The sequence below is a fragment of the Chaetodon auriga genome, chromosome 18 (assembly GCF_051107435.1).
Source record: "Chaetodon auriga isolate fChaAug3 chromosome 18, fChaAug3.hap1, whole genome shotgun sequence".
NCBI classification, from domain to species: domain Eukaryota; kingdom Metazoa; phylum Chordata; class Actinopteri; order Chaetodontiformes; family Chaetodontidae; genus Chaetodon; species Chaetodon auriga.
In genome coordinates, this window is record NC_135091.1 from 361,699 (window position 1) to 382,089 (window position 20,391).

Genomic DNA, 20,391 nt, shown 5'->3' on the forward strand with positions numbered 1-20,391 from the left:
TTTAAATCTTATTGTAAATTTCATTCTTTCAAATCGAGTCAGTCAGTTATTAAAATCTTCTTTTTATGAATAATTCCAAAAAACATGTTCTCGTGTTTTTTGACATGAAATATTAAAATATTAAAATCCCTCATTTCACCGTTACAAACTGCAGGAGGTCAAAGGACCAGGAAGCAGCTTCATGGTTTAACGTGTTTGCTTGTTCTGCTCACTGGACAAAACTGTCGAAATAAGATCCAAGTAATCTGATACATCCATCTTCAACGTGGTCATGAGTGTTCTCCGATGACGTCGTCCTCCCAGGTGAGACGTGTGTTACAGGTGACGTTAGCTGCTTCAGAGTAATCAAACTGTCCTGCAGCCGCCGCCCTGCCGCTCTGTGTTCAGGCGTCCTGCTGACCTGATTTTACTCACCTGATTGGTTGCTGGAGCTCTGGCTCGGCAGGCAGCAGAGGAGAAGCTGGTGCGTGATTGGCTGCAGACTTCTCAGCAACCAATGAGAGCTTAACTGAGCTCAACAAGTCTTGTGCTACGGTGGGTTCAGGTGTTATTCGGTGAGTCTCAGGTGAGTCTCGAGCATGTCAGGTGAGTCTCAGGTGTTCAGCACAGCGACATGCGTTTCCGGTGCTGCTCCACCAGCGGCACCAGGCAGCGTGGTGAGCCGGCCTGCAGCAGGAACGGGTGCTCCAGCAGTTCAGCAGCGCTGGAGCGCTGCCGCGTGTCTCGAGTCAACATACAGTTCAGGAAGTCCTTCAACACTGGAGACACCTGAACACAGAGAGTGACATCATCATTAGGGCCAGGCTGACCAGGGCCCCACAAACACCTGCAGGGGAGCATTTCTGTGGCATCCAATCAAGTCACTTCCTTAAATTTTACCAACAACTATGTTAAACCTGTGTTCAGGTCACGCTCGTCAGAGGTCCCCACACTGCGATAAAGACAAGTAAAGGGGAGTGTGTGAAGAAGAATGTGTGTTTACTGTGACGCACACGAGACAAACACTGACCAATCACAGCCGAGCCGTCAAACCCCACTGAAACCTGAATTGAGTCGTGTGTTGAAGTTTAACTACACAAACAGGTCAGAGGTCAGAGGTCAGAGGTCAGGGCCCTCAGCTTGTCTGATTGGTTATTTAAAGTGACACTTTATCGAATCGTTGAAGCTGTACAACGTTGACTAAGGTTGGTCCTCACAATGCATGTTCTGGACTGCTGTCCTCACTTTGTCATAGATACAAGGAAGAATGTATGTGTGTGTGTGTATGTGTGTGTGTGTGTGTGTGTGTGTGTGTGTGTCTGACCCTCTGGATGTTCTTCACACTCGGTGCTACTTCATCCCTCAGCTTCTTCATGGCGGTGATCGGCGTGTCACTGAAATATGGAGGCTCTCCGTCCACCATCTCCACCACCATGATGCCCAGAGACCAGATGTCCACCTGAGGGACACACGGAACGTTTGTCTCACTTTGTCTCCTTCTTCATTTTATGCCTCTCTTTTATTCTGGCTGTGGTCACAAGTGAATGTCCACAGCACACGACCAATACAGTTTTATCTTATCTGTAAGGTAAAAGTAGAACTTAGATGTTTAAAAGCTCTTTAGAGAACCGGCTGTGAATGACGTTACCTCGGTCCCGTACGGGGTTTTGGAGATCACCTCAGGAGCCATCCAGTACGGAGTCCCAACCAGAGACTTCCTCTTTGGGACATCTTTACTGATCTGAGCGCAGAAACCAAAGTCTGACAGTTTTATCTGCAGCAGGAGAGGAAGAGGAGGAGGAGAAAGAGGAGAGGAGGAGGAGAAAGAGGAAGAGGAGGAGGAGAAAGAGGAAGAGGAGGAGGAGAAAGAGGAGAGGAGGAGGAGAAAGAGGAAGAGGAGGAGGAGAAAGAGGAAGAGGAGGAGGAGAAAGAGGAAGAGGAGGAGGAGAAGTTGATTTGTGGGATGATTTGAGTCTGTATCTGGACTGAATGCTGAAAGCTGTGGGACTCTGCTAGCTCACATGCTAAGCTAGCCAAACAGACACATGTGGACGTCCTCCACATCCTCCATGGCAGACTGGACTCAGACTACGTCCTGGTCCATGAAGACAGAAAAAACTGTCTCTTGTTTGGAAAACGCAGCACTTGAAGTAATTGTTGTTTTAAGACTTTTTGTTGTTTTCATGTTTAATCAGCTGATGAACATCAGAGCTCACCTGCAGCTCACCTGTCTGACCTGGACTCAAAGTGATGCTGATGTCCACAAACTGACTCATCAGCTGGATCATCTGGATTATTGACCTCATTTAAAATAATAGAATGATTCACAGAGAAACACCTGAACTGATCCACCTGAGTCACAGGTGGATCAGTTCAGGTAGAGCTGAACGAGTCACGAACAAAGATCAGAAGTCCACTGACCCGCAGTCAACAACATGATAACTCCAAGGAAATTCAGCTGTGTGTGTCTCTGTCTGTCTGTGTGTCTCTGTCTCTCTGTGTGTCTCTGTCTCTCTCTGTGTGTCTCTGTCTCTCTCTCTGTGTCTCTGTCTCTCTGTGTCTCTGTCTCTCTGTGTGTCTCTGTCTCTCTCTGTGTGTCTCTGTCTCTCTGTGTCTCTGTCTCTCTGTGTGTCTCTGTCTCTCTCTGTGTGTCTCTGTCTCTCTCTGTGTGTCTCTCTCTGTGTCTCTGTCTCTCTGTGTCTCTGTCTCTCTGTGTGTCTCTGTCTCTGTCTCTCTCTGTGTGTCTCTGTCTCTCTCTGTGTCTCTGTCTCTCTGTGTGTCTCTGTCTCTCTCTGTCTCTCTCTGTGTCTCTCTGTCTCTCTGTGTGTCTCTGTCTCTCTCTCTGTGTCTCTCTCTGTGTCTCTGTCTCTCTCTGTCTCTCTCTGTGTCTCTCTGTCTCTCTGTGTGTCTCTGTCTCTCTCTGTCTCTCTGTGTGTCTCTGTCTCTCTCTGTGTGTCTCTGTCTCTCTCTCTGTGTCTCTGTCTCTCTGTGTCTCTGTCTCTCTGTGTGTCTCTGTCTCTCTCTGTGTGTCTCTGTCTCTCTGTGTCTCTGTCTCTCTGTGTGTCTCTGTCTCTCTCTGTGTGTCTCTCTCTGTGTCTCTGTGTCTCTGTCTCTCTGTGTGTCTCTGTCTCTGTCTCTCTCTGTGTGTCTCTCTCTGTGTCTCTGTCTCTCTGTCTCTCTGTGTGTCTCTGTCTCTGTCTCTCTCTGTGTGTCTCTGTCTCTCTCTGTGTCTCTGTCTCTCTGTGTGTCTCTGTCTCTCTCTGTCTCTCTCTGTGTCTCTCTGTCTCTCTGTGTGTCTCTGTCTCTCTCTCTGTGTCTCTCTCTGTGTCTCTCTGTCTCTCTGTGTGTCTCTGTCTCTCTCTGTCTCTCTGTGTGTCTCTGTCTCTCTCTGTGTCTCTCTGTCTCTCTGTGTCTCTATGTCTCTCTGTGGGTCTCTGTCTCTCTCTCTGTGTCTCTGTCTCTCTGTGTGTCTCTGTCTCTGTCTCTTTCTGTCTCTGTCTCTTTCTGTCTCTGTGTCTCTGTCTCTCTCTGTCTCTCTCTCTGTGTCTCTGTGTGTCTCTGTCTCTGTGTGTCTCTGTCTCAGTCTCTTTCTGTCTCTGTGTCTCTGTCTCTCTCTGTCTCTCTCTCTCTGTCTCTGTGTGTCTCTGTCTCTGTGTGTCTCTGTCTCAGTCTCTTTCTGTCTCTGTGTCTCTGTCTCTCTCTGTGTCTCTCTGTCTCTCTCTGTGTCTCTGTCTCTCTCTGTGTGTCTCTGTCTCTCTGTGTGTCTCTGTCTCAGTCTCTTTCTGTCTCTGTGTCTCTGTCTCTCTCTGTCTCTCTCTGTGTGTCTCTGTCTCTCTCTGTGTGTCTCTGTCTCAGTCTCTTTCTGTCTCTGTGTCTCTGTCTCTCTCTGTGTGTGTCTCTGTCTCTCTCTGTGTCTCTCTGTGTGTCTCTGTCTCTCTGTGTGTCTCTGTCGCTCTCTGTGTGTCTCTGTCTCTCTCTCTGTGTCTCTCTCTGTGTCTCTGTCTCTCTGTGTGTCTCTGTCTCTCTCTCTGTGTCTCTCTGTGCGTCTCTGTCTCTCTCTGTGTCTCTGTCTCTCTGTGTGTCTCTGTCGCTCTCTGTGTGTCTCTGTCTCTCTCTCTGTCTCTCTCTGTGTGTCTCTGTCTCTCTCTGTGTCTCTGTCTCTCTGTGTGTCTCTGTCTCTCTCTCTGTCTCTCTCTGTGTGTCTCTGTCTCTCTCTGTGTCTCTGTCTCTCTGTGTGTCTCTGTCGCTCTCTGTGTGTCTCTGTCTCTCTCTCTGTGTCTCTCTCTGTGTCTCTCTCTCTCTCTCTCTCTCTCTCTCTCTCTCTGAGTGTGTGCTGGGAGTGACAGGGTGAGTGTGTCGGAGAGCGTTTGTTGAGCGTGTAAGTGTTTCAAACCTTTTTTTGCTCTTTTTCTTGCACTGGGTGTTGGTAAATGTGTTTTTGAACAGTTTCTCTGTCATCAAACTTTGTTTCATCGCTGGTTTTAGTGTTTTGTTCGTGCTTTGTGTGGCGGCGGCTGCCGCCGCGGCCTGCCATTCATTCATGGCTGCCGCGCGTGGTGTCTCCGGTTTGGAGAAACTCACCCGCAGACATGCCATCAAACTCTCTCCACCTTTTGGTGTGTCGGTGGAGGACTGCGGCCTGGCTGTGGGTGAAGTTGTGGGTTGTGGAAGCGTTAAATCAGCTTCCAGGATGAACAGCGCTGTGGTGATTTTCCTGGACAGCCCTGAAAAAGCCAGTCAGCTGGTAGAGAGCGGGGTGGTGGTTCAGGGGACGTTAACGCCGGTCTTTTCCCTTGTTAGCCCGGTAAAGAAGGTCATTGTGTCTAACGTGCCCCCTTTTCTAAAAAACGAGCTGTTAGAAAACGAGCTAGCTCGACACGGTCAGATCGTGTCCCCCATGAAGCTGATTCCTCTCGGCTGCAAGTCTCCGCTGCTCAAACACGTCGTGTCGTTCAGGAGACAGGTGTCCATGGTCCTCAATGGAAACAAGGATGAGCTCAATGTAGCTCTCCGTTTCCGTATCGATAACTTCGACTACACTGTTCACGTTACCACCGACACTGTCAAATGTTTTGGATGCGGAGCAGAGGGTCACCTGATCCGTTCATGCCCCGACAGAGCGGGAGAAAAGCAGCCAGCAGAGCCGCCTGTCAGAGCTGACAGCCGGCCTGCGGCTCAGGGCGAAGCGCGGAGCGAAGCACCGAGCGAAGCGCAGCGCAAAACACAGCGCGAGGCGCAAAGCGAAGTGCAACGCAAAGCGCGGAGCGAAGAGAAGGGCGCACAGGGCAGCACAGACTACACACCCACAGACACACACACACACACAACTGCAGACAGTGAGGAGCAGGTGAACGGTCAGGCAGAGGAAGAGGTCACCTCTCAGACTGAACAGGCAGAGCCCAGAGTCCAGACTCTGGTGAAGGAGCTGGCTGGACAGACTGCCACCAGGGTGGCTGAGTCAGTGTTGGATGAGGTAGAGGACGGTGTGATGGTGGAGGACAGGGTGATGGTGGAGGACAGGGTGATGGAGGAGGACAGGGTGATGGTGGAGGACAGGGTGATGGAGGAGGACAGGGTGATGGTGGAGGACAGGTTGATGGTGGAGGACAGGGTGATGGAGGACGATGGTGTGATCCAGGAGGAGTTTTTAAAAGTAGCAACAAAAAGGAAAACTCCAGAAACCAAAGCCACCAGTGAAAAGGTTCCAAAAGTGTCAAAGAAAGACCCACAGTGCTCCTCCTGTCAGTCAGAGGAACACACACAGGACACACAGGACACACACAGCTCACACACGGACACACAGGACACACAACGCACACACAGCTCACAGGTGAACACAGAGGACAGTGAATCGGACACAGAGAACATGCAGGGAGAAACACACACCGGTTATTCTTTCTCAAGAATTCGAGCTTTTCTGAGGAACACGAAGGGGCTGAGAGCTGTGAAGGTGGAGGAACACTTTCCAGACCTTCAGTTATTCCATGAATCCATCAGGTTCTTCTTGAGGAAGTCAGGAGGGCTCGGGCAGCCTTCCTTCACTGACCCAGAGACTTACCGGCTGAAAAAACTGATGGTTAAAGTGCGAACACAGATAGAAAAAGATGACTAGGATGAAGATGTTCTCCCTCTTCTTCTATTTGTTGTCCTTTGTCCTGTTGTTGTGTACATGCAGCCTAATCATGTGCGAGATGAAGATTGGCTCTTTAAACATTAACGGTGCGAGAGAAGACACAAAGAGAGCTGCTCTCTTCTCTCTTCTTCAGTCTAAAGGACTAAACGTGGTTCTCCTTCAGGAGACCCACAGCACTCCTGATAAGGAGGCGGACTGGAGGAGGGAGTGGGGGGGGGAGCTCATCCTCAGCCACAAGACGAGTAACAGTGGAGGTGTTGGGATCCTCTTTTCTAGAGACTTTCCACCTGTTTCCTGCTCTGTGGAAGAGATCGTTCCCGGCCGGATGCTGAAAGTCTGTGCTGTCTTCGAGAGTGTGAGGATGGTTTTTATTAACGTCTACGCTCCAACCGTTGGCTTAGACAGACTGGTTTTTTTAGATGTTTTAAAGACTGTTCTTACCAACTGCAGCAGTGAGGAGTACCTGTTCCTGGGAGGTGATTTTAACTGCACAGAGAACCCTCAGCTAGACAGGAACCATCAAGAACCTCACGCTGCTTCCAGACGGGCTCTGATGAAACTCGTCGAAACATTTGATCTCTGTGACGTGTGGAGACGTTTCCATCCTGCTCAGAGACAGTTCACCTGGGCTCACAGCAGAGATAACTGGATGTCTCTGGCCAGACTGGACAGAATGTACTGTTTTAACCATCACTTCAGTGTTTTTAAAGGTGTTTCCATCAGCCCGGTGGGTTTCTCTGACCACTCTCTGGTGCACTGTGTGCTGTCTGTCAGAGACGTTAAATGTAAGAGCGCGTACTGGCACTTTAACACCAGTCTGCTAGCGGACAACAGGTTCCAAAAGGCCTTTAAGTCCTTCTGGAGTAATTTCAGACAAACACAGTCTGATTTTAGCTCTTTGCAACAGTGGTGGGACGTGGGCAAAGCTCAGATCCAGCAGCTTTGTCTGCAGTACACTTTCAATGTCACAAAGGACATGGCCCGGTCTATGAGAGATCTGGAGAGAGAAGTCGTGGAGCTTCAACATCTAGCAGACTCCACAGGAGATCGAGAACATTTTCAAGTTCTCAAAGATAAAAAATCAGCTCTGTCTGACCTGCTGGGTATCTCTGCTCAGGGCGCTCTGGTCCGCTCACGTTTCAGGCACATCGCTGAGATGGACGCTCCCTCTCACTTCTTCTTCGGTCTAGAGCGTAAGAGTGGACAGAAGAGGCTGATGCACTCTCTGCGGTCTGACACCGGACAGCTGCTGTACGACCCTGCTGAGATCCGTCAGCACGCTGCGGATTTCTACAAAAGACTTTACAAGGCCGAGCTCCAGGAGGAGCCTGAGGTGACCACGGCCTTCTTCGAGGGTCTGCCTCAGGTCTGTGAAGAGGACATTGTCGAGCTGGAGGCTCCGGTGTCTGCTCGGGAGCTGCAGGAGGCCCTGCAGAGCCTGCAGAACGGGAAGGCTCCGGGGATAGACGGCCTCCCCGCCGATTTTTACAAGGCTTTCTGGCCAGTGCTGGGGGAAGATCTGTTGGTCGTCCTCAGAGACAGTCTGAGTAAGGGACAACTGCCTCTGAGCTGCAGGAGGGCTGTTCTCACCCTGCTTCCAAAGAAGGGAGACCTGCAGGACATTAAGAACTGGAGGCCCGTGTCCTTACTCTGCACAGACTATAAGCTGCTGTCAAAGGTGTTGGCCAAGAGGCTGAAAAAAGTGATGGAGCAGATCATTCACAGGGATCAGACGTACTGCGTACCCAGCAGGTTGATAACTGACAACATCGCTTTAATTCGTGACATTTTGGACCTCTCTGGTTCATTGGGCTGTGAGCTTGGTCTGATTTCTCTGGACCAAGAAAAGGCTTTTGACCGGGTTGAACACCAGTACTTGTGGCGGACGCTGCAAGCTTTTGGGTTGAGCTCTGGTCTTATAGCCAAGATCAGGGTCCTGTACTGTGACATTGAGAGTGTACTGAAAGTTAATGGTGCTTTAAGTGCTCCTTTTAAAGTCCTGAGGGGCGTCAGACAGGGGTGCGCTCTCTCAGGCATGTTGTACTCTCTGGCCATCGAGCCCCTTTTACACCGTCTGAGATCAAAGCTGTCTGGTTTTTCTTTTCCAGGTCTTAAAAAACCATGTGTGTTGTCTGCATATGCTGATGATGTCATCATTTTTGTCAAAAAACAGGAAGACATTTATAGGTTGCATCAAACCGTCCTGGACTTTGGTAAAATCTCCTCAGCTAAAGTCAACTGGCTGAAGAGCGAGGCTTTAGCTGTGGGTGACGGGCTGAGCAGGAAGCTGGTGCTACCAGGAGGCCTGGTTTGGAAGAGAGGAGGACTGAAGTATCTGGGAGTTCATCTCGGAGATGAATCCTCTCTTTCCAAAAACTGGGAGAATGTACTGGAAAAGGTCCAGGCCAAGCTGGACAAATGGAAATGGATTCTGCCAAAAATGTCTTTTAAAGGTCGTGTGCTTGTGATTAACAACCTTGTGTCTTCCATGTTGTGGCATCGTCTGGCGTGTGTGGACCCTCCCCTGAACTTGCTGTCCAAGGTGCAGGCAGTCATGGTGGACTTTTTCTGGGACCGTCTGCACTGGATCCCGCAGAGCGTCCTCTTCCTGCCTAAGGACGAGGGAGGGCACGGGCTGGTGCACCTGGCGAGCAGAGGAGCGGCCTTCAGGCTCCAGTTCATCCAGAGACTGCTGTCCGGACCGGCAGACCTGGTCTGGAGACCTCTGTCTCGAGCCCTTCTAGAGCGCCGTGGTGGACTGGGACTGGCAGAGTCCCTCTTCTTAATGGATACGAGTGGAGTTAGGCTGGACAATCTGCCGCCTTTCTACCGTGGACTTTTTAAAGTGTGGAGTCTGTTTAAAAAAGAGAGACAGACTCACGGTGACTCTCTCTTTTGGCTTCTGAAGGAGCCGGTGGTCTACGGGACTCGGCTCAGGTGTGCAGCAGGACCGTCCCTGCTTCAGAGACTGTGTGAGGCCAAGATTGTCACACTGGGCCGGGTGATGGACTTGTGCGGCCCCTCTATGGACAATGCTGCAGGTCTGGCCTCCTGTATCGGGGTCAGGTCTGCCAGGGTCATCAGCCACCTGCTGGGAGGCTGGAAACAGCAGCTGACAGACTCAGAGAGGTCTTTAGCTGCTGCACACGGTGCAGGGCTGAAAGCAGCCGACGACTCGGATCCCTTCCCCGAGTTAAAAATGATTCCGGTGTTTGAATGTGCTGATGATTTCATGTTAAAGGTGAACAGTGAGTACACACTGAGGAACTTAACAGGCAAAGGTATGTACTGTTTACTGGTTAAAGTGCTGAACCAGCGTAAACTGGCGGGGCGAGTGGACACTCCTTGGAGAGCTCGGCTGGCCCTCACACAGGCTCAGAGGCCTGAGTGGAGAACACTGTACAAAGCTCCTTTAACCAGGAGGGTGGGAGACTTACAGTGGAGGCTTCTGCACGCTGTGCTTCCTGTGAACGCCTTCGTGTCAGTCATCAATCCGGATGTTGGGCCTGATTGTCCTTTCTGTGCTCAGAGAGAAACTGTTTTTCATTGCTTCCTCGAGTGTGCACGTCTCTCTGCTCTGTTTCACCTGCTGAGTGTGTTCTTCTCCAAGTTCCAGGAGGTTTTCTCGCATCAAACATTCATTCTTTGTCACAAATACAACAAGAAAAATAAATCAAAAGGTCAGCTGTTAAACTTCCTTATCGGTCAGGCCAAAATGGCCTTTTACATCAGCAGGAGAAACAGAATGGAGAGTTCTGTGGACACTGATGTCAGGCTGATCTTCTGTCGGATGGTGAAAACCCGACTGAGGACGGATTTTAATTTCTTCAGTCTAACACAGAATTTGGATGAGTTTGAAGGCACGTGGTGTCTGGACGATGTGCTGTGTTCAGTGGAAGAGAAAAAGCTGCTTTTTGGACATCTACTGAGCTAAAGATGTCTTAATCTTTGTGTTGTAAGGTGGAGGGGTTTTTTTTGGTTGTTGGTCTGTTTTTATTTTGAGCACTGGACTGTTAATACTACTGTTGTTTCTTTTGGACCGGTGAGCAAATAAAAGTGGTTTGAAAAATCAAAAAATCTCTCTGTGTCTCTGTCTCTCTCTGTCTCTCTCTCTGTGTCTCTCTCTGTGTCTCTGTCTCTCTCTGTGTCTCTGTCTCTCTCTGTCTCTCTCTGTGTCTCTCTGTCTCTCTGTGTGTCTCTGTCTCTCTCTGTCTCTCTGTGTGTCTCTGTCTCTCTCTGTGTCTCTCTGTCTCTCTGTGGGTCTCTGTCTCTCTCTGTCTCTCTGTGTGTCTCTGTCTCTCTCTCTGTGTCTCTGTCTCTGTCTCTGTGTCTCTGTCTCTCTGTGTGTCTCTGTCTCAGTCTCTTTCTGTCTCTGTGTCTCTGTCTCTCTGTGTCTCTGTCTCTGTGTCTCTGTCTCTCTCTCTGTGTCTCTGTCTCAGTCTCTTTCTGTCTCTGTGTCTCTGTCTCTCTCTGTCTCTCTCTGTCTCTCTCTGTGTGTCTCTGTCTCTCTGTGTGTCTCTGTCTCAGTCTCTTTCTGTCTCTGTGTCTCTGTCTCTCTCTGTCTCTCTCTGTGTGTCTCTGTCTCTCTGTGTGTCTCTGTCTCAGTCTCTTTCTGTCTCTGTGTCTCTGTCTCTCTCTGTGTCTCTCTGTCTCTCTGTGTGTCTCTGTCTCTCTCTGTCTCTCTGTGTGTCTCTGTCTCTCTCTGTGTCTCTCTGTCTCTCTGTGTCTCTATGTCTCTCTGTGGGTCTCTGTCTCTCTCTGTCTCTCTCTCTGTGTCTCTGTCTCTGTCTCTGTGTCTCTGTCTCTCTGTGTGTCTCTCTCTTAGTCTCTTTCTGTCTCTGTGTCTCTGTCTCTCTGTGTCTCTGTCTCTGTGTCTCTGTCTCTCTCTCTGTGTCTCTGTCTCTGTCTCTGTCTCAGTCTCTTTCTGTCTCTGTGTCTCTGTCTCTCTCTGTCTCTCTCTGTGTCTCTGTCTCTGTCTCTCTCTGTGTGTCTCTGTCTCTCTGTGTGTCTCTGTCTCAGTCTCTTTCTGTCTCTGTGTCTCTGTCTCTCTCTGTCTCTCTCTGTGTGTCTCTGTCTCTCTCTGTGTGTCTCTCTCTCAGTCTCTTTCTGTCTCTGTGTCTCTGTCTCTCTCTGTGTCTCTCTGTCTCTCTGTGTGTCTCTGTCTCTGTCTCTCTCTGTGTGTCTCTGTCTCTCTGTGTGTCTCTGTCTCAGTCTCTTTCTGTCTCTGTGTCTCTGTCTCTCTCTGTCTCTCTCTGTGTGTCTCTGTCTCTCTCTGTGTGTCTCTGTGTGTCTTACCCTGCCATCCAGCGTCAGCAGGATGGAGTCACTCTTGATGTCTCGGTGAATGACGCCCTGAGAGTGAAGGTAAGTCAACGCCTGCAGGACGCCTTCGCACACCGTCGCCGTCTGTTCCTCGGTCAACCTGAGAAACACACAAATGCTTTAAAACTACGACAACCTGCCAGACAAACAGGTGTCTGTGACGTCCTGCTCACCTGGTTTCACTGACAATGTGGGTGAGAGCGCCACCCTGCAGGTACTCCATGATTACCCAGAGTTCCTCCTCCACCAGAGCGCTGCGGTACATCTCCACCACGTTCTGGTGCCGGTAGTCCCTCATGATCACCACCTGAGAGACACGCAGGACAGGTGAGGCCGATGACGTCACACGGACAGGTGATGACGTCACACTGCAGCAGGTGACGGGTGTCTGTTTTTAACTCCATTGATTATTTGGTGATTTTGATTGTTTGAATGATGAGATGATAAAATCAAATGATCAGAATTCAAGATTGAAGTTGCCTGACAGGTTGAATTCAGGGCAAACATAACACACAGCTCATCCGTGACCATGAAAGAAGTTTGTTTTGTTTTGGACTGTTGGTCCAATGAAACAAAGAATTTAAGGACATTTTTCATGTTTTTGGATGCTTCAGAGACTGAACAGTTCACTGATTGGTCAAGAAAATCATCCACAGATTAACTGATAACAAAAAAATCAGCTGAAATCAGGTTTTTCTGGTTGTGTTTCCTGACCCGGGTCCGGTACCTCGTTGAAGAGCAGCTCTCGGCGCTGCTGCTTCCTCAGGTCCATCATCTTCACCGCCACCTGTCGCCCACTGTGTCTCTCCCGGGCGATGCAGACCACACCTGTGGACCCCTCCCCGATCTTCACAAAGTTCTCCAGAGTCATCCTCGGGTCTCCTGGATCCACCACCATCTGCAGCGCTGCCTTGAACTGCTCATGAGTCACCTTCACACCTCCGTCAGGTACGGCCTGCTGCGTGGAGGAGGGGCAGAGCCGGGCGGAGGGCCGTCCCGGGGAGCCCGCAGGGGAGGGCCGGGGTTGGGATGGGCCGTTCTGAGTCCGGGGGGCCGGAGTCTTTGGAGAAGGTCCGAGGTTGAAGCTGGAGGAGGGGTGGAGCGAGCGCTGAGGTAATCCTCTACCTGTGATGAGGGGGCTGCTGGTGCTGTTGGGGGGGGGCAGCAGGAGGGGGGAGGAGGGGGAGGTCAACTGGGGGAGAAAAGAGAAAAGACATCAAAAAACAGCCTCACAGCAACTAATCATTCCTTCATCAATGCATTTGGTGATTGATTTTCTCTAATATTGGCTTGACCTTTGACCCCGGGGACGCTCAGGTCATCAGCCGTGTTCAGTGAAGGCGGCTGTGAAGGTGCAGGTTCACATGAAATCAGCGTTTCGTACTCACTGGCTTCAGAATTAAATGCCGGCCTCACATCCAAGGAAACTGGGCAGATTTTGGCTCAAAAGCGCTGCGTCACGCTGAATCATCGGGTCTGTGGCAGAATCACTGTGACCCCTCTGAAACCGCCTGGTCTCGGTTTTACAAGGGTTCCTGTGCTGGACTAAGTCTTGACTCTGACCTGGACTTCTGTGCAGGCTAACTGTTTCCCCCTGTTTCCAGTCTTTATGCTAAGCTAACTGGCTGCCGTCTCATCCTTCAATCTGAACATCTGATTCAATGACTCGTACCTTGAGATCGTAGGAGGAGTGAGGCCTCCTGGGACTTTCTCTGGAGGAGGACAGCAGGTCGGGCAGGTGATTGACAGCTGGTTTCAGTCTCAGGTGAGGACTGCTGTTTGTCTCCACAGTCTGCAGGCTGTAATGACAGGAAGTCGGCCTCTGTCTGAGCACCGCCCCCTCACTGTGGGCGTACTGTCCACCTGATAAACCCGTCACAGGTGTCCTCTGAGGTGTCACAGGTGTGGGGGGCGTGGCCTCAGACAGTGTCCCCACCTCGCAGATGGACTTGGCTCTCTGCAGAGCTCCGTTCAGTTTGGGGTTGCAGCTCTCGTGGCGGACTTGTCGGATCCTGTCCTGCCAGTAGGTGGAGTTCCCGCCCACCTTGCCTCCGTTGTGATTGAGCTCCTCGTACTGGTACGACTCGTCCTCCGCCAGCTCTCCCAGTCGACCCAGTGACAGGGCCCGTTTCCGTGCCGACGGGCTGCTGCGGCGCAGAGAGTTGGAACTGGAGACGGACAGACGGTTCATCTCAGAGATCACGTGAGAGATGTAGTCGCCATGACCGATGAAACTCCCACGAACAATCGTCTGCAGAGGACAAAACTGTGTTCAGAAATCTGAATTTATTCACTCCAACGAACTTCCAGACTGAACAAACACACGATTCATCCGTCGTTATCGAGGTTTTCATCCAGAAAACACAGATCTGCTGTTTACGTCTGTCTGTCTGGAATGAGGTCACTGCGTGTGGAGGGTGAACACCTGAGAGTACCTGCATGGAAACACGAGCTCATGTTTCAGCTGAACTGCAGACAAACTTGACATTTACAGAAAACCAGTGAACGCACCGTCAGCAGAGAAACAGCTTCTGTGTGGGAACTCTACACATCTGCACAGAGGTCAGAGGTCAACAGAGCCCTGACCTGATCTAAAGACGGATATTTGCTTTGTGTAGCGTGTGAAAGCATTATCTGCTGTTAGCGAGTTGACAGGTGTCTTTAAGACAGTTCACCTGGAAAAGGTCATTTCTCCGAACACCGACGCCAGAGAAAACATGCTGAGTCTCCACACTGATCCTGACCCTGACCCTGATCCTGACCCTGACCCTGATCCTGATCCTGACCCTGACCCTGATCCTGATCCTGACCCTGACCCTGATCCTGACCCTGATCCTGATCCACTGTGGAAAGATGAAATCCACCTGCCTGATTGTCTGACTGCTTGTGTTTATTGGCCAATCAGACTTAGTGATGTCACTGTATTTCAGAAGCCCCCACCTTCCTGAGCTCGACCTCGGTGATCCTGGAGGGGTCCACCAGGGGGCGTGGCCTCCTCAGCGTGTCGATGACACTCTGCCACTGTGGCGGCAGACCCACGTAGCGTCCTGTGGCAGCATCGAATGACGTGTGGACGCGATGCTGGAAGTCCTGCGGCGCCGAGATCTCCGGCCTGCGCCTCCTCTTCCTGCGGCGGAACATCGCCACGGCAATGCAGCAACAATGGCTGAGTGATGATGAGACCTGAGGGAGACAACAGGAAGCAGCTCGCTCAACGCTGGACAAACCTCGCCGCTGATCAGACTGAGACATGATGGAGGGTTGAATCACACACACACATGCACACACACAGACACACACACAGAGTGAGAACACACACATTGACCAGAAACACATTCGCCGTGTCAGTAAACTGGCAGCTTCTCTTCCTGTTCTCAGGTGGTTTACCTGAGCGGAGTCACATGACCTCCCCCTCCTCCTCCCTCTCTCTCTCCTGTCAAACACAAACCGACCAAACAGCCCAGGTGAGAACTCACCTGTCTGCAGCATTAACCATTTAAATTACAGCAGCAGAAAACGTGAAAGACACCTGAAGCTTCGTTCAAAGACGAGCTGATAAAATTCAGACTGAATCTGAAGAATTTTAATCTTTGAACGAGTTTGACTTTTCTGATTGGCTGTGATTGGTCCACCTGCTTCTCTAAAACAGGTCAAATCTGGATTTCATTTGAAGAAGAATTCAGGCTTTCTATTGGCCAGATGTTAGAAGTTATTGATTATTCATGTTCATGGTCACTTCAGTTCAAACTGTGAATGAGGAGATCAGGTGTGTCTCTGCGCCACCTGCCAGCCAATAACAGTGATTCTGAATATAACTCAGTGTTTTTAAAAGCTTCTACATTAAGTGAAAATGTGCCAGTTTATGTTTTAAAGACTAAAGTGTGACATATTTATGGAACATTAATCTCATTGGACGTCCATCAGACTTGCTCACCTGAACGGGAGTCGATGTCTCTCGACTGCAGCTGAACCAGCTCCCGATTGGTTCAATCAGATCAGTTCAGTCCGATCTGCAAGGAGACAGAGACGATGAAGCAGAGACTCCTCCTCCTCCTGTTTGTTAACTGGGAGGAGTGGAGGATGTGGAGGGATTTGATCCGGTCAGTCAGAGGAAGAGGAGAAGGAGGAGGAGTAGGAGGAGGAGAGTCAGCTGATCTGAACTGTGAGCATCAGGTGACACAAATACTCCAAATCAACGGTTGTGTTACTTCGTTTCTGCCTGATGTTGAAATGAACACGCGATTGACAGCTCGTCCATCATGAGACCTTAAAGAGGTCACATGATGAGGGTCCTCCACCTGTGTGAGCGACACCTCGCTGTCCAACATCAAACATCACGAGCAGAGCCGGCGAAGAACCAGCATCTGACCAACCGACGTCCTCGTCTCCACCACGTGAGGACAGACTGTCTGTCTGGACTGCTTCTCACTCAAAGACGATGTTTTATGTTGGTTAGACTGACGGAGCTGAAACAGTTTGAGGATCCGTTCAGTGTGAGGAAGATGAAAATGTCATTTGAACTTTCAGGAAAACATTTCAGAGGAGACGCCGAAAACAAAAGAACCCGACGATGAGCAGAGAGACGTTTGTCCTCCTGTGTGTCCCTTCAGACGGTCACAGATCCAGACAGGATGTTTATGCAGGGAGGGTCTGACGTGGACCCGGACTGCAGGTGAGACGGCAGTTGACGAGTGTCTGACTCGCCTTCCAGCTGTCGAGGAGCTGCTTGTATCTCAGCCAATCAGTGAAGTGTTGAAACAAGCCGTTTCCTCTCGGAGCAGAAACATGCGTCACTTTTCCTCAAGCTTCATCCTTCAGGCCTGAAAACGAACTCAGAGGTGCCAAAAACTGCAGTTCCTCCAATGGCCTGCTGGAGTCGCTGTGCTTCACAACAACTCCACAGAAACACGTTTGACATGTTTCACACGCTTCAGTCCAAACTGAGGCAGATCCACCACAGCAGAAACACACGTACTGTCCCTTTAAGTGACTGAACGCCACAGTGAGACACGCCGCCTGACCGCCGACAGTCAGTGAAGGCACCGTTGCCTTCAGGCTGGGCGGAGGAGAAGCTCCGGATTTAAAACAACAGACTGGTTTCAGTTTCCAGCAGCAACAATCTGATCCCAGTCAGACTCCCAGTCACCAGACTGGGAGATGCACAGTAAGCAGATCAATGGAGCAACAGTGATGTGAGGACGAGTCAGCCGCTGAAAAAACATGAAGTTTTACTGCAGTACTTTAACACACAGTGGGTACACGAGTGTAACATGAAGAATAATCACCTGAAAGAGGTGTGTGTGTGTGTGTGTGTGTGTGTGTGTGTGTGTGTGTGTGTGTGTGTGTGTGAGATCTGAGGGCGTGGCTTGCATACCTGTGGACTCAGGTGCTTTAACATGATCGGGCAGCTCCTGCTGAGACTAACTGGAAACCATCAGAGTGATTCATTCAGACAGGAAGCAGCTCGTGATTGGACCAGACAGGAAATGTGTCGATCGATCACACTGTGTGATCACATTGATCACATTGATCACACAGTGTGATCACATTGATCACAGCAGCTCGTCGTCCTTTTTTTTCTGGTCTTCATGTTTGATTTTTCTTCTTTTATTGACGCTGTGATTTGAAACTGTTGTTTGTTTTTTGGTTGTTTTTGAGGAAGATGAGCAACCAAACAAACAATGAAGAATTTACCACCGCAGCCAGCAGGGGGAGCTGTGAGGTCTGATCCAGCCTTTGTGTTTCAGTCCATTAGCAGCTGGTGTTGAGACTGGTTCCAGATTCGGATCCGGATACTTTATCGCTCTGACGTGTTTCCGTCTTTCACTGTTCTCGTCGTCCTCCAGAGGACAAACCTCAACATGAGTCATTTCATGCGGCGGCAAATCAGCCCAACCGCCTTAAGAAAATCGCAGAAGAGAACTTTACAAACTTTGTGAAACGCTGTCTGATAAACTCTTAAATATTGGTCGCATTGAGTTTTTCCTTCCTTGGAGTAAAAATACTGTGCTGTACTGCAGTAACAGTGTGTATTCTCCTCTGTGACAACAACGTGAGTCAGACTCAAAGTAGGTCAAACAGATCCGATCACGTTCTGATCGTTTCCACCTTCATTTCTTCATCTGAAGAACGAGTCCGGACAAGGATCACACGAGAACAGCAGGCGTGAACGGCGTCTCACAGACGGAGGCTGGATTTAAATGAGACACGTCAAGAGGACATTTCACAGCGTAGAACAGATGCTTGTCTGTCCACACGCTCTGGGACATGTGGCTTATTTGTCTTCACTGAGAAACTGTCCAATAAAATCCTCCAGTGCCACAACAAACTGACCAATAACGTTAATTTACTGATTTCTGTTTTTGATGTTGATTTTGTGACAGAAACGTCGCAGAAGAAGAAGAAACAAGCTGAGTTCAGATCAGTTACACTTTCACACCAAAGCATCCATTGACACAGATCAGCTTACTGCAGCACACACACACACACACACACACACACACACACACACACACACAGAGTCAGGTATTCACCTGTACAGGTTGGCCTGATGTGTGTTAAACACTGAACAGGAACCAAAACAGGAAGCTTTGAGTATTCAAACAGCAGCTCAGTCAGTCCAACAACAAAACACACATTTCATCTGCATTTAAACCAAAGCTGAGCATCGACACACCTGATCAAATTCAATGATTTACGTGAAACATCAATGAACACAAACACACGTCATGTGGAACTCTGAACACAGCTAACAACATCCATAAGCTAACAGTTTTCTATAAGCTAACACAGGAGCAGCGTTAGTCCTGCCTTTTTTTAAAACAGGTGACACAGATTTTAGCCAGCAGCCTGTCAGCAGTGAGCACTGTCCCAGTGTTGACAGGTGTGAAGCTACCAGCTAGCCACAAGCTAACACAAACAAATGGATGAATATATTCATGAACTATGAGCTCTGTCACTCGCAGCACCTCCACCAGAAGACGTACATCTGTTAGCTTAAACGTAGCAGCTGTGTTCATAGACGCACAGAAGACTTTATAGACGTCTGTCTTTTCAAGTTCCCATGAAACGGCGGGGACAGCGAGCGAGCACAGCCGGGACCGATGAGGACCAGTTTTACATCAGGAGGACCAGTTTTACATCAGGAGACACAGGATCCAGGTGGGTTTCCTGCCTGGTTTGGCTCCTGGTCAGCTAATAGGACTGCTAGCTGCACGGCTAACTGAGCTACCTTGTTAAAGGCAGCTACAGTTAGCGGTTACATGAGCAGAAAGTAAAGCTATCAGTCCATCAGGACACTGCTGAGTTGAGGCAGATCAGTTGAAGAACTTCAGAGCTGAACCTGAAAATATTCTTCATCTGTTTGAACTGAAATCACTGAGCAGATTTATCAGTGAGGACCAACCAGCAGAAACACTCATAAAAAACGTTTCATTGGATGAAAAATGAATGTGCAGCCATGAGCAGGATGAGTCATCAGCTTTCTGTTTGGAAATGACAAAACTCCAAAATCCCATAAAGAACACTGACGAACAAGCCGTCATTCTGGGGCCGGATGCTGAAGGTCAATGATGTTATTTTGACTTCAAGAAGAGCAGATTTCATCCAGTCTGAGGTGTTGCTTTATTGCCTGGTTCTGTGGAGAACCTTTAGCACAGTGTTCTTTACAGTCGCTGTTCTGGTATTTTGATCTCTGAATGATCAAAGGTCCAAATGGTTTTCAGTGGAATCCTTGAAGTTGCCAACAGGCTTCAAATCAGTAAAAACAACAAGAAAAAACTGTGTAACCTTGCAGTCATTCTGATTCTCTGCAGAACCTGAATCTGAATCTGTTCCATGTGTTCTTCACTGGTTCCTGTGTCGAGAACCTTTCTCACAGCATATTTTACGTTCATGTTGGTTGAACTCTGCAGACCCTGTGACTGAACCCCCACTCAGTGTTCCTTAAACTTGAGAACCTGACCGAGTTGTTAAATGGTTCTAACGGAGTTCTTCACACACAGAACATTTCCTGTGAAAAGAGACTTCCTTCAAAGGTTCTTCACTGCTCAGAGAGGGTCTACGTGGACGCAGCAGTCTGGTTCAACAGACAAACTTTGAGCACTTTGCATTTGTTTGTCAGCTGTGCAGAATCGTGACTTTAAATCTTACATGTATGAAAATGCTCACCTGTCCGGCAGAGTCCAGGTGAGTCCAGGTGCTCGTTCCTGCTGTTGTTCTCCTCCTCAGACACACAACTCTGTCTGTCTGCTGTTGTTTCACCTCTCTCACACACACACTCCCTCCCCCCTCGCTCGTCCCTGTCTCACCTAGTTTCAGGTTTGAAGGAGAAAGGGTGGAAAGAGGCGGGGTTTAGTTTGATTGACAGTTTGGTGCTTCTTTGTCCAACTTCAAATTCAAATAAGCTTTATTGACAACTGCAGTTCAGTTTAGTTGTGCTGAAACAGAGTCAGTGTTCGGGGAGACATCAACGATGAAACTGAAAAATGGATAAAATTTGAATGGAGTTTGGTGTGTGAGGAAACGAACTGAACTTTGTGGCAGCTGGTGACTCAACCAAAACCAGTGAAGCAAAATCCACATAACTGGACGTTGATGTTGATTGGCAGGTCTATTAATACAGAAAGGTTAGAAGAACAAATTGTCTGGACGATGAATGATCTCTGAGCTGTTCAAGGTTCATTCAGCAGTTAAGACAAAAGTAAAGTTTGTCTTCAGTGATTCTGAGTGTGAAGTCAACAAACATGCAGAGAAAGCTGATAAAAGCAGCAGTGATGAAACAAAGAGGTTTGTCTCTGCATCTGCAGGCTGCAGCACGCCTCGCCGTCCCCTCAGGGGACAAGGATGGTGAGTCAATAGACTGTTCACCTCAGTCCGCCTCCACCAGTGACGCCGTTCACGTCCAGTTTCAGTCCAGCCTGATCTGAAATAATCTGGGTTCAGCATGTGGACTAAAC

General features: G+C 49.4%; 1 protein-coding gene across 2 annotated transcripts; it reads right to left on the reverse strand.

Moving 5' to 3' along the window:
• Positions 1-113: 113 nt before the first annotated feature.
• pak6b (p21 protein (Cdc42/Rac)-activated kinase 6b) lies at positions 114-19,687 on the reverse strand. Of its 2 annotated transcripts, XM_076755859.1 has the most exons (10): positions 19,604-19,676; positions 15,369-15,444; positions 14,375-14,617; positions 13,107-13,685; positions 12,162-12,626; positions 11,608-11,741; positions 11,408-11,534; positions 1,628-1,753; positions 1,304-1,438; positions 114-768 (listed from the first exon to the last, which is right to left on the reverse strand). In XM_076755859.1, the coding sequence occupies exons 3-10, from the start codon at positions 14,573-14,575 to the stop codon at positions 601-603; spliced, it is 1,935 nt and encodes a 644-aa protein (XP_076611974.1). In that variant the 5' UTR covers positions 14,576-14,617; positions 15,369-15,444; positions 19,604-19,676; the 3' UTR covers positions 114-600. The 2 variants fall into 2 exon arrangements, with proteins under 2 accessions (XP_076611974.1, XP_076611975.1); XM_076755860.1 differs by lacking the exon at positions 15,369-15,444 and having other exon boundaries at positions 19,604-19,687.
• Positions 19,688-20,391: the final 704 nt, after the last annotated feature.

Bases quoted from the DNA above. Each gene is read 5' to 3' on its own strand.
- pak6b (XM_076755860.1), bottom strand. From the start codon at position 14,575: ATGTTCCGCCGCAGGAAGAGGAGGCGCAGGCCGGAGATCTCGGCGCCG. The intron at 13,686-14,374 runs GTGGGGGCTTCT...TGTCCTCTGCAG, and splicing joins CCGAGGTCGAGCTCAGGAAG to ACGATTGTTCGTGGGAGTTT. The intron at 11,535-11,607 runs GTGAGCAGGACG...TGTGTTTCTCAG, and splicing joins CACATTGTCAGTGAAACCAG to GTTGACCGAGGAACAGACGG.